The following is a 14,158-nucleotide window of genomic DNA, read 5'->3' as shown; positions in this document are numbered from 1 at the left end:
GGAAAAGAAGTTGGAGGGATGAATGGAGAATGGGGGGGAAGAGAATGATACAGATAGAAAGGAAGGGGCTCACATAGGAACATCAAAGAATTTTGTGGATGAAGAAGAGAAATACAGCCAGATAGAAGTGGAGGAGAATAATGAGGGGGAAGAACAACACATAGGAGAAAAAATACCAGAACAAAGAGGAAGAAAATGGGAAGTGCCAAGAAAAGAGAAATAAGGGGAGGGGATTCAGGGGAGAAGAAGAGAAGGAAGATAGAGGGTGGTCCGGCAGGAAAACAGAACAGAGAGAAACAAAGCAGGATGTTAACCAGTGGGAACCGAGGTCAGGGGCCAAGGTGTGTGTTTTTTGTGCGGGGCTGCGCAGGCGTGGGTTACCAGGGCAATGTGCAGGGCTGCTTTTTGAGAGAGAGTATGTGACTTACTCATTTTATCAAACTGAGACTGAACTCCATCTCTCTTTCAGAAAGCAGGCCACGCTGTGGTGTGGAGCGTTAGGAGCAATGAGGGTGCGGTCGGTGTCTGCCAGTTACACCTTCACTTGCATTTGCTAGCATTAGCTTTCAATCCAGCATAAAGCATCTGTTTCAGTGAGGCAGCGACATTTCAGCCAGCAAGCAGTAGGATTACAAGTTGGCTAGGGCCAGGTTACACAAGCAAAACCAGACTAGCAACAGCAAGCAAGCAGGAGGTCTAAGGAAGCAGCCAAGAGGTCTCAGACGGTCTCACTGTTGGTAATGGTGATACTTTGCATTCTAATGTACAGTCCCATCAGGCTACTCAAATACAGTGACTGAAAGGCAACTTTTGTAGTGTGAGGTTTCGACCAGGCTCATTGAGTGAAGAGAGAATCCTTAAAACACAATCACAGCTGTGCTTACTATACTAGGGTATGACCAAAGAAGTCCCACTACTACTGTATGTGTAATCACTGGGCGACAGAAATAATGGTCATAATTATTGAATATATTTACTAAAAGGAGCAATCACATAGCAACGAGGAGCCAGGGTCACTGGGTCAATTTGATACTCACACACAAGCACACTTATTAAAGAGCGATTTTCCCTAAAAATAAACTTATCGTTTTGAAAATGACCTATGTGGCATCGAAAGGAGTCAGAAATGCTAGCGACCATGACTGAATTCAAACGTGAATTGGTGTGAACGTGAACCAATTCACTTTTGAATTCAGTCATGGTCGCTAGCATTTCTTAATGAGTGTTCACAGGTGTGAAGAGTTAGACAAATAATTTTGCCAATTAGCTTCAGCCAGCTGGTGTGCAACCGTGGCAAAGTTGGTTTGACTTGCTGTCATCAGCATTTCTTAATGATCCAACTCAGGAAGTGCAGTCGCCAAGTCCTATGTTACCAACCCATACACACACAAAATGTTTTAGTCAAGTAAATGACATGAGCACACCAGCTCCCGTTAAACTAATTTTTGTCTTTGGCACACGCTGGGGTCAGAAACAGGCAAGAGCCGGGTCAAAGTTTAAAAGTGTACCACTGGTCATTTGGTACACCATAGAGGAAGCCCAAAGCCTGTACAGTCCAGTGTAATGATGATGATGATGATGATGATGATGATGCAGCTCTAATGTTTGTGTCATAACTTTCTCTCTCTATTTCAGAGGAGGTAGTGGGAGGTGCCAGTTCTGGGATCAAACTCTGTGCTCTGACTGGGAAGATTGTTTAAAGGTGATGATTATAAAAGGGGTTTGGTCCCAATGTCAATGTCCTAGAACTAACTATTACTGTATAACCTAAAGAAGTTGTAGACTTGTCAAATGGTTCAGTTTCATCCCAGCACTAGCATCTAGCCCTTTCTGATGCTCCATTCTAGTGTGTTTAGTATCTGTGTCCTCTACAGGCTGTTTGCTTCACTGATCCCTAATCAGCCCACCCACAACTAGATTCCAACCCCAATGATGCACTGTAGCATTTATTCAAACTTAACAGATCAAGGATCAGTTTCCTTCAGTCAAATCCCAACTCTAACAGGTGAATCTGAAATAGAGTGGCTGATTCAGGGTCACGGTGCCACTATCTAACAGACAGGAGTGTCTCACCTCGGGAACGCCCATCTTCCTACAGGCATCCAGGAAGTTCTCCACGTTCCTCCGACACTTGGCCATGCTGAGTTTGGGCTATGGGGTCACACATAGAACACATAGCTCAACACAGACTATAACTTTCTATAACACAAAGAATCACCCATTCCTACTTATCCCTCTTCAACCCCTCATTGACCCCCAGACGTACCACAGCGGACGAGGGCACATGGATGCTGGCCACGGAGCGTGGGCGAATGTGATTAGCCAGATGGCAGAGCACCACCCCGTCCATGAGGGAGGAACCCAGGTCTTCAGGAAGAGCCACCTTCAGTCTGCTCTCTATACTCTGAGGGAAGACAGGAGGGGTCAAAACATACACCTTAACACATGCACAAACCGAGGACATAATGCTCCTGGATGGGGAGTTGACTTCCAGACGAGAGTGAGGGAGAGAAAGAAATTGACAGAGAAGCTCTCACCTCTCTGAGTTGTTCCATCAGCTCCAGCTCTTCTCTCAGCTGTTCCATCTTCCTCCTCATGGTGAACTGAGGATCCACAGACTCCAGACTCTTATGGGTCCTCAGGAACACTACCCCCATCAGGCCGGAGGAGAGAACAACAGGTCAGCCGTTAGACAGGGAGCTCAGCAACTAACACTTACACATACTGTACAGTACACTTACATTCAGACCCACGCACACACACACATGCTAGTATGCATTTCACACCCATAAAAGCACACACTGTAGCCTAAATACACTATACTGTATATACAAAAGTATGTGGACACCCCTTCAAATGAGTGGATTCGGCTATTTCAGCCAAACCCGTTGTTGACAGGTGTACCATGGCCGAGCAGCAGCACACAAGCCTAAGATCACCATGCACAATGCCAAGCTTCAGCTTGAGTGGTGTAAAGCTTGCCGCCATTGGACTCTGGAGCAGTGAAAGCACGTTTTCTGGGGTGATGAATTACGCTTCACCATCTGGCAGTCCGACGGATGAATCTGGGTTTGGCGGATGCAAGGAGAACACTACCTGCCAGAATACATAGTGCCAACTGTAAAGTTTGGTGGAGGAGGAATAATGGTCTAGCGCTGTTTTTCATGGTTCGGGCTAGGTCCCTTAGTTCTAGTGAAGGGATATCTTAAAGCCACAGCATAAAATGACATCCTAGACCATTTTGTGCTTCCAACTTTGTGGCAACAGTTTGGGGAAGGCCCTTTTCTGTTTCAGCAGGACAATGCTCCTGTGCACAAAGCGAGGTCCATAAAGAAATGGTTTGTTGAGATCGGTGTGGAAGAACTTGGCTGGCCTGACCTCAACCCCATTGAACACCTTTGGGATGAATTGGAACGCCGACTGCGAACCATGCTTAAACACCCAACATCAGTGCCTGACCTCACTAATGCTCTTGGGGCCTTAATGGAAGCAAGTCCCCGCAGCAATGTTCCAACATCTAGTGAAAAGCCTTCCCAGAAGAGTAGAGGCTGTTGTAGCAGCAATAAGGGGACCAACTCCATATTAATGACCATGATTTTGGAATGAGATGAGCAGGTGTCCACACTTTTGGTCATGTAGTGCAAATGCATACTGCAATATTTCACTGACACCGAAATCACACTTTCTCTTACAAATGGATATGTAGCTACTGTTACTGCATGCTTGTATAACCCCTTATTCATATCCAGATGCACTCTACAGTGCTGGGCTCTGGGCTGCCTTCATTGTCATGAAAGCAGCCATCTGCAGGAAGATTGAATGTGGAAAATTGGTTTCCCCTCAGACGTCCCACTTAGTCAATCCTGCATACCAACAGATAGCATGACCCCTCCAGGAACCACAGCAACTGACAGGAGATTTAAAGAGGCTTGACAATGGAGCATATTTATTTGTTTTGTGTTATTGTACTCATAAAAACAGAAGTCTTCTCTGTTTGTAATATATACTTTTTAAACTGGTAAGCATACATATAACAAAGAAAACGCATTAGAGGAAATGAAGCATTTGTTTTAAAGTGTGGGAGGAGGAAATGTATTCAGAGGAGTGTGTGTCTGTGTGTGTGTGTGTGTGTGTGTGTGTGTGTGTAAAAGAGAAACAGCCTTGGCCTCTGATCACATGTTACAGCCATCGTTCTACAACATAGAAGTTAATAATTTGCTAAGTCTGTGGCCTATATTCTAGTCATAAATCTCCCTTGCAACAGCCTCTATATACAGCTCAGTGACACACCACTACAATGAACACATTCTCTAGCTCTGCCTTGTGGTACAAAGTCACACCACATGGGGGAGCCCAAGAGTCACTGGCCATTTCAACCCACGCTTGGGGAAAAGGAAAGGAGAATGCATAGACTTCACACTAGACTTTAATAACGTTGGCCCTATCTGACCATCTCTTACAGGGGCAATGGCTCCTTGAGGGGCTATCCCAGTAGGAAGTTAGAGATAAACACACACACAGGCCTCATCCAGAAGCATGAAAGGCTGATATAGAGTAGAGAGGGGCGATCACTCCTCCATCGCCATAGACAGAACAGGATGTTGACTATTATAGAGGGTGTGAATGTGGCTAGGGAGGGGAACATTCAATAACAGAATGAGACGTGACCATGTAAAGAGGAAGCACAGATATGTCAATTATTGTAAACACACAGAGGTCTCATACTAGGGCAGCAGAACATTGGCCAGACGAGGAGGTTCGTAGATACAGCCAGTCACAATATAGCATGGGGGAATGATTTAACTCAACCCTCCTTCAGCTGTTCCTGGCCCTGACAATAACAATAACGGTTTATGACACCAGGGACTCATCTTAAAGCTGGTCACGCAGTGATAAAACACAGGAGTTAATTAATTAGGACATGATAAGCTCCTCCCCCTTTCTCCCCTTCTTTCCTTCCCTCCTCTCTCTGATAATGTTTGGTCCTTAGAGGCCCATACTGACAGGCTGTCAGTCACTTTTACACAGATGGAGAAACAGAGACTGCCTGGCATTCACTGACTACCCCATCAACAACTCACGCACCACACACACCAGGATTGTGCTCAATTCTGAATCTGGGAATTAACTCACATTCAACTGATGAGTTGAAAATCGAATTGAATCAATGTGAATTTGAGTAACAGGAAGTAGAATGTAATTCAGTGCAATTCAATATAATGACATGTTTGATGTTTTATGTAAAAGATGTACAAAACATTAAGAACACCTGCTCTGTCCATGACAGACTGACCAGGTGAATCCAGGTGAAAGCTACGACACATTATTGATGTCACTTGTTAAATCCACTTCAATCATTCTAGATGAAGGGGATGAGACAGGTTAAAGAAGGATTTTTAAGCCTTCAGACAACTGAGACATGGATTGTGTGTGTGCCAAAGTGCCTTTGAGCGGAGTATGGTAGTAGGTGCTAGGCACACTGGTTTGTGTCAAGAACCAAAACACTGCTGCGTTTTTCACGCTCGACAGTTTCCCATGTGTATGAAGAATGGTCCACAACCTAAAGGACATCCAGCCAACTTGACATAACTGTTGGGAGCATTGAAGTCAACATGGGCCAGAATCCCTGAGGAACGGTTTTGACACCTTGTAGAGTCCATGCCCCGACAAATTGAGGCTGTTCTGAGGACAAAAGGGGGTGTGCTCAGTGTATATTTTTTCAACTAGGCAAGTCATTTAAGAACCTATTGATATTTACAATGACGGCCTACCCCGGCCAAACCTTAACGATGCTGAGCCAATTGTGCGGTGTCTATGGTACTTCCAATCACGGCCGGTTGTGATACAGCCTGGAATCGAATGAGGGTCTGTAGTGACGCATCTAGCACTGAGATGCAGTGCCTTAGACAGCTGCGCCACTCAGGTGTACATAGACTTCACCTAATATAGAATAGAAGAGGTAGTAGAATTTCACTGAATACAATAACATTTCCTTTAATTCAAATTTGGCTGTATCCTGTTTACTACCTCAGTTCAAATTCAATAATTTAATTTACCTAGGTGTCTGGCTAGACTGCAAACTCTCCTTCCAAACTCATATTAAACATCTCCAATCCCAAATTAAATCTATTTAAATCCTATTTCGCAAACAAAGCCTCCTTCACTCACGCCTCTAAACATACCCTCGTAAAACTGACTATCCTACCGATCCTCGACTTCGGCGATGTCATTTACAAAATAGCTTCCAATACTCTACTCAGCAAACTGGATGCAGTCTATCACATGTGCCATCCGTTTTGTCACCAAAGCCCCTTATACCAACCACCCCTGCAACCTGTATGCTCTAGTCAGCCGGCCCTTGCTACATATTCGTGGCCAGACACACTGGCTCCAGGTCATCTATAAGTCTATGCTAGGTAAAGCGCCGCATTATCTCAGCTCACTGGTCACGATAACAACACCCACCCATAGCATGCGCTCCAGCAGGTACATCTCACTGGTCATCCCCAAAGCCAACACCTCCTTTGGCTGCCTTTCCTTCCAGTTCTCTGATGCCAATGACTAGAAAAAATGGCAAAAATCGCTGAAGCTGAAGACTTATATTTCCCTCACTAACTTTAAACATCAGCTATCTGAGCAGCTAACCGATGGCTGCAGCTGTACATAGCCCATCTGTAAATAGCCCATCCAATCTACCTACCTCATGCCCATATTGTCTTTATTTACTTTGCTGCTCTTTTGCACACCAGTATTTCTACTTGCACATCACCATCTGCTCATCTATCACGCCAGGTTTAATTTGCTAAATTGTAATTACTTTGCTACTATGGCCTATTTATTGCCTTACCTCCTCACGCCATTTGCACACACTGTATATAGACTTTTTCCCCTATTGTGTTATTGACTGTACTCTTGTTTATTCCATGTGTAACTCTGAGTTGTTGTTTGTGTCGCACCGCTTTGCTTTATCTTGGCCAGGTCACAGTTGTAAATGAGAACTTGTTCTCAACAAGCCTACCTGGTTAAATAAAGGTGAAGTAAAAAAAAATTAACATTTTAATTTATGAGGCATTCTCAATTAAATTCTGAATTGAGAACAACCCTGACACACATGAGAGCGCCCATGATGCGGACCCCTCAGGGGTGCATGCTCAGTCCCCCTCTGTACTCCCTGTTCACCCACGACTCCAACACCATCATTAAGTTTGCTGACAACACAACAGTGGTAGGCCTGAACACCATCAACGATGAGACAGCCTGTGTGGTGCCAAGACAATAAGCTCTCCCTCAACGTGAGCAAGACAAAAGGAGCTGATCTTGGACTACAGGAAAAAGAGGACCAAGCATGCCTCCATTCTCATCGACGGGGCTGCAGTGGAGCAGGTTGAGAGCTTCAAATTCCTTGGTGTCCACATCACCAACAAACTAACATGGTCCAAGCACACCAAGACAGTCGGGAAGAGGGCATGACAAAACCTATTCCCCCTCAGGAGACTGAAAAGATTTGGCATGGATCCTCAGATCCTCAAAAGGTTCTACAGCTGCACCATCGAGAGCATCCTGACTGGTTGCATCACTGCCTGGTATGGCAACTGCTCGGACTCCGACTGCAAGGCAGAGGGTAGTGCGAACGGCCCAGTACATCACTGGGGCCAAGCTTCCAGCCATCCAGGACATCTATACCAGGCGGTGTCAGAGGAAAGCCCAAAAAATGGTCAAAGACTCCAGTCACCCAAGTCATAGACTGTTCTCTCTGCTACCGCACGGCAAGCGGTATCGGAGCGCCAAGTCTAGGTCCTAAAGGCTCCTTAACAGCTTCTACCCTCAAGTCATAAGACTGCTGAACAATTAATCAAATGGCCACCCGGACTATTTACATTGACCCCCTTTGTGTTTACACTGCTGCTACTCGCTGTTTATTATCTATGCATAGTCACTTTACCCCTACCTACATGTACAAATTACCTCGACTAACCTGTACCCCCACACAATGACTCAGTACCCCCTGTATATAGGCTTGTTATTGTTATTTTATTGTGTTACTTTTATTTATTTTTTAATGTTATTTCGAAAAAATATTTTCTTAACTCTATTTCTTGAACTGCATTGTTGGTTAAGGGCTCGTAAGTAAGCATTTCACAGTAAGGTCTACTTCACCTGTTGTATTCGGGCGCATGTGACAAATAGTTTGATTTGATAGTTGTGCATTTTGTTGTAATCGGAGGCTAATCCTGAGTGGTGTGGGTTCTCCTGGGCATCCTAAAGGGAGTGAATGAACAGCAGAGAGAGAAAGAGGGAGAGATTGGGAAAGCATAGAAAAGGAGCCACTGCCTCCTCTTAGCACATTTCAGAACTTAACACTCTGGGCTCACACACAGGCACAGCACAAACTCTCAGAATATTCTGGAAGGACACAGCACAGACTCTCTGAATATTCTGGAAGGACACAGCACAGACTCTCAGAACATTACAGAAGGACAAAGCACAGACATTCAGAACATTCTGAAAGGACACAGCACAGAGTCTCAGAACATTCTGGAAGGGCACAGCATGAATGTATCCTACAGGGCAACATCTCTCTCTTTCTCTCTCTCATGCTCAGGCAAGCAGACCATCTGGACAGTTTTAGCATCAAACAACGCTTCCGAATATTTCTTCACCAAACAAATTGGTCCCAAAGCGATGACACAGCAAGATCCTGTCATTGGTCCAGACAGTGTAGTCATGGAGATGACAGTTATAAAGTTAAAAACGTATACACTCTCTGTAGCTGGTCCTTCATAAAAAATAATGATAATGGACTGCAGTTAAAAAGCGCTTTTTCACATCGTCTCAAAGAAGTTAATGTCAGTGAGCCAGCCAGCCTCAGCATGTATTTCTCTCAGTAAACTGGCACAGTTCAGCCCTGCTCAGTCCAGTCTAAATAACTTGTGGTGCCATGGATGGTGGATGGATACTAAATCAAAACAGGCAGAAACTGTGACCCGGTCAGAATTTACTGCATACACTATTCATACCCAGGCAGACTGGGCAGTCTAGGAGTCTGAATTCACCTCACACCCCTATTGTTATCACATTCCAGTTCCCTCTCCTTTCCCTGCGTCTGCTGTCTGCTCTGTCTACATTTTGTTTTCATCCTCTCTGTTTCTCTCCCTCTGTGTCTACATTTCTCTCTATGTCCCTCCTCTTTTATTTATTTCACTCTCTCTAGGAGATTTAGGATGTAGCCTTTCAGTTGGACAGGGTCAACATTCAGCCATAAAGTGTTCTGACAAATGAAATACATTATGGAGACTGAGAACATTCCTCATCCTGCTGACAGGACTGCATTGGCTCAGAGAGAGAGAGAGAGAGAGAGCGAGAGAGAATAGAGAGGAAAATGTAATCCAAGGTGAACTTCCTTGTGTAAACAACTGTGTTTCGGTAAACAAAGGCGATAGTCAGAAAACAGGAAGTTAGAACATTGGTACTACCCCTCTCTGGCTCCAGTATAAAAACAACTCACTCCATTACTGTTAGAGAGAGAGCAGGAGAAAATATATGAAAGAGAGAGATTTATGTGAGATATGTCCTGTCAGGTTTTGACTGTGTCTTGGCAGTGCAACAAAGCTCTGGGGCATGCTTGTTGGCATTTCCCCTGTCTTCTCTTCCAGAAGGCTACACTGGCATGTTGGACACTGGCCTGCCCTGTACCAAGCCAGGCTGGACACTGCCAAGGAAGACCCCTGGCCACAAAGCCCAGCTGGAGAAGGAGGAGGTGAGGGTCAGGGGAGAGGGTAAAGGGGTGAGGGGTGAGGGTAAAAGAGAGGGTAAAAGGGGTCAGGTGGAGGGTTGAGTGCAGGGTAGCATTCCTCCACCAAGCTCTCAGGGGCAAAGCAAACTCTCCCAAGGTCCATTTAGCTTCAGTGGAGTAGAGATGCTTTCTCTACATCCCCCTCTCTCCTTTGAAACTATTCTCCCTCCCAGCCTTCTAGAGGAATAGATAACATCTCCTCTAAAATAGACTACTGTGTATGTAATGGCAGGGCGTTTATTTGTTCCAGTGTTATACACATTGATAGAGCCTCTGAGGGCATACATTGATTGGTGATGGGGTCAGAGAAAGAGCGAGAGAGACAAGAGAAAGAAAGATAGAGGATTACATCTCTATGTGTCTTGCTTTCAACAACAAACCCAGTTTAACACTGTCTAATGGCCACCCAGTGGTGTTCTACCCCAAAAGGAAATCCTGTATCACAGAGGAAGTTTCCAATCCTGGTTCCTTTCTAGTCAGTCAATGCTGCTACTGTGTGACATCACCCACTCAGAGGATAGTAAAATCTCTTGGCAGCTGGTGTTGTTTACGAAGTCAAAGGTCAATAACAGCTACTACAGCACAAGGTCATCAGTATCAGTACAGTCATTCTGCGTCGTAGTTCTGCCCTCAGACATCCACACACAAACAGGCTAACCGTGTTACCAACAACTACTGCTGGTGGTGTGACCCTAGACACATTGATTTGGAATGGTGCCCATAGCTCGGATTCTGGGACCTGATTGGCTGTTAATAAGGTCAGACACTCCTGATCTAAACTCCTATTGGTTACTGGTGATGTCACCTCCCTGAGGCCTGACCTGTTTATTGGTGCGTGGCTATGATTGGCTCTTTATTGAAAACAAATATGCAGCTATCAACACTGTTCTCACTACTAGGATATTCCATGATTGATTGTCCAACATTCCTTTTCAACATTACTGCTCCTTTGAACATTTTTATTTTCTTTCATTCTTTCTTCATGTCTATGTTATTATAATACCTATTGGTCTTTTACCCTGCCATTGGCGGTTTAGTCTTACATGCATTGTAAATCCCTTTGAAAATGGTAGTAAATGAAAAGTGATATAAAAATAAAATTGTTATCATTAGGAACGGGAGAGTAATAAAATGCTCATGTTGACTTTGACTCCATGCTGATGTCATAAAAACACACCCTAGAACATGTTAAACAATTCTGTAACATGAGTCGCCCTGGGGGGAAAATGGCTGCTGGCAGCTTCTGTCTTCCTCCTGATGGAAGAGGGATATCCCCAGTGAGACCATTATCTAGCAGTTCAAATATAAATACATAAATACCCTGAGCTATAGAAGCCGGAGTAGAGCAACAGATGATAGACCAGTATGAAGCTGTATGTCAAATCAAATCGTATTTGTCACATGCTTGGTAAACAACAGGTGTAGACTAACAGTGAAATGCTTACTTACGGGCCCTTCCCAACAACCCAGAGAGAAAAAAACATATAAATACACGAGGAATAACTACACACTGAGTAATGATAACTTGGCTATATACTGTTAATGGGGTACAAGTACCGAGTCGATGTGCAGGGGTACGAGAGAATTGAGGTAGATACAGTGGGGCAAAAAAGTATTTAGTCAGCCACCAATTGTGCAAGTTCTCCCACTTAAAAAGATGAGAGAGGCCTGTAATTTTCATCATAGGTACACTTCAACTATGACAGACAAAATGAGAAAAAAAATCCAGAAAATCACATTGTAGGATTTTTTATGAATTTATTTGCAAATTATGGTGGAAAATAAGTATTTGGTCACCTACAAACAAGCAAGATTTCTGGCTCTCACAGACCTGTAACTTCTTCTTTAAGAGGCTCCTCTGTCCTCCACTCTTTACCTGTATTAATGGCACCTGTTTGAACTTATTATCAGTATAAAAGACACCTGTCCACAACCTCAAGCAGTCACACTCCAAACTCCACTATGGCCAAGACCAAAGAGTTGTCAAAGGACACCAGAAACAAAATTGTAGACCTGCACCAGGCTGGGAAGACTGAATCTGCAATAGGTAAGCAACTTGGTTTGAAGAAATCAACTGTGGGAGCAATTATTAGGAAATGGAAGACATACAAGACCACTGATAATCTCCCTCGATCTGGGGCTCCACGCAAGAGCTCACCCCGTGGGGTCAAAATGATCACAAGAACGGTGAGCAAAAATCCCAGAACCACACGGGGGGACCTAGTGAATGACCTGCAGAGAGCTGGGACCAAAGTAACAAAGCCTACCATCAGTAACACACTATGCCACCAGGGGACTCAAATCCTGTAGTGCCAGACGTGTCCCCCTGCTTAAGCCAGTACATGTCCAGGCCCGTCTGAAGTTTGCTAGAGAGCATTTGGATGATCCAGAAGAAGATTGGGAGAATGTCATATGGTCAGATGAAACCAAAATATAACTTTTTGGTAAAAACTCAACTCGTCATGTTTGGAGGACAAAGAAGGCTGAGTTGCATCCAAAGAACACCATACCTACTGTGAAGCATGGGGGTGGAAACATCATGCTTTGGGGCTGTTTTTCTGCAAAGGGACCAGGACGACTGATCTGTGTAAAGGAAAGAATGAATGGGGCCATGTATCATGAGATTTTGAGTGAAAACCTCCTTCCATCAGCAAGGGCATTGAAGATGAAACGTGGCTGGGTCTTTCAGCATGACAATGATCCCAAACACACCGCCCGGGGAACGAAGGAGTGGCTTCGTAAGAAGCATTTCAAGGTCCTGGAGTGGCCTAGCCAGTCTCCAGATCTCAACCCCATAGAAAATCTTTTGAGGGAGTTGAAAGTCCTTGTTGCCCAGCAACAGCCCCAAAACATCACTACTCTAGTGTAGATCTGCATGGAGGAATGGGCCAAAATACAAGCAACAGTGTGTGAAAACCTTGTGAAGACTTACAGAAAACGTTTGACCTCTGTCATTGCCAACAAAGGGTATATAACAAAGTATTGAGATAAACTTTTGTTATTGACCAAATACTTATTTTCCACCATAATTTGCAAATAAATTCATAAAAAATCCTACAATGTGATTTTCTGGATTTTTTTTTCTAATTTTGTCTGCCATAGTTGAAGTGTACCTATGATGAAAATTACAGGCCTCTCTCATCTTTTTAAGTGGGAGAATTGGTGCCCCACTGTATGTACATATAGTTAGGGGTATAGTGACTAGGCAACAGGATAGATAATAAACAGCTCTGTGTGTGTGTGTGTGTGTGTGTGTGTGTGTGTGTGTGTGTGTGTGTGTGTGTGTGTGTGTGTGTGTGTGTGTGTGTGTGTGTGTGTGTGTGTGTGTGTGTGTGTGTGTGTGTGTGTGTGTGTGTGTGTGTGTGTGTGTGTGTGAGAATGAGGGAGGGAGGGAGGGAGGGAGTATGAACCCAGTCTGCTTTCCCACCCATATCAGCCCTGGCATGAAAGATCCGGTGTCTGTGTTTAATAGGTTTTCATGCAGAGCCTGTATCAGAGTAGACTTAATCGAGGATGTCTATGTGTGTTGCTAGATCTGGACTGTGGTTGTACTGGGAGTGAACATACTGAGACACATGCTGTTCTAATAACTGCAGGGGGAATGAACACGTTCTGTGTCAGACACAATGTGGTAAAACTTCTTACTGTACCCAGACACAGAAACACACAAATCCGTGTGTATAAATGTGCATGTGTGTCAGAGAGTATGTGTGTTTAGAGTATGCGGATGTGTGTGTTAGTGTTGTTGGGTACAGGAGGGCTCCAGACTTATACCTATTCAAGAAATAAGTTGTTTCATCTAACATATCCAAGTAGGAATGCATCATAAAGGTATTTTGTTGTGTAATACCTAAACCAATGATTGGCATGAATTTGTTGCATGAATTTTACTGGTAAAATAGGGCTCCAGAATTGCAACAAATAGGCTAATCACTGAGAAGGGGAAACTCTACTTAATTTCAAAATTCTATTTTGTCTCTTCCTCCCCTTCTCTGCAGCTAGTCTACCAGATATAAGAGGACAATGCTCTTCTTTTGAGCCTAAAATTAAGAAAATCGGCCCAAAATTTTACGAGTGTGCCCTCACACTCCACATGAGTGGCAGAGTTCCCCCCCCTCCCCTCATACTAAGGTTGGGTAGTATTTAGATTTTCATACTGTCATACCGTTTCTGTATCATACCGGGGTATACATATTACCGGAAGTGCACACAAGGGGCGCAATAAATTTCAAAAATGTGGATGCACAAAACAATGTAGGCAACAGGGATCTTGATCCAGGAGGGGATTGAATGTCTCTGCTGTAACCAAGAAGCTTGATCATGACATCTAACCACTTAGATAGCAAGTTAGCAAACCAAATGCAT

The 14,158-nt window shown here is 44.2% G+C and overlaps 1 protein-coding gene across 1 annotated transcript in view; it reads right to left on the bottom strand.

The window, feature by feature from the left end:
• Window positions 1-14,158, bottom strand: part of LOC115129301 (leucine-rich repeat and calponin homology domain-containing protein 1-like) — a 99,189-nt gene that overhangs the window by 1,934 nt on the left and 83,097 nt on the right. The window contains exons 17-19 of the mRNA XM_029659503.2: window positions 2,538-2,647; window positions 2,267-2,404; window positions 2,074-2,151 (exon numbers count right to left, since the gene is read on the bottom strand). Of these exons, the coding sequence (XP_029515363.1) occupies window positions 2,074-2,151; window positions 2,267-2,404; window positions 2,538-2,647 (326 nt within the window). The remainder of the gene's footprint in view (window positions 1-2,073; window positions 2,152-2,266; window positions 2,405-2,537; window positions 2,648-14,158) is intronic.

This window comes from Oncorhynchus nerka, linkage group LG1 (assembly GCF_034236695.1).
Source record: "Oncorhynchus nerka isolate Pitt River linkage group LG1, Oner_Uvic_2.0, whole genome shotgun sequence".
Lineage (NCBI taxonomy): Eukaryota > Metazoa > Chordata > Actinopteri > Salmoniformes > Salmonidae > Oncorhynchus > Oncorhynchus nerka.
The sequence above is the reverse complement of the archived record's forward strand: the minus strand, read 5'-3'. Positions and strand labels throughout refer to the sequence as shown.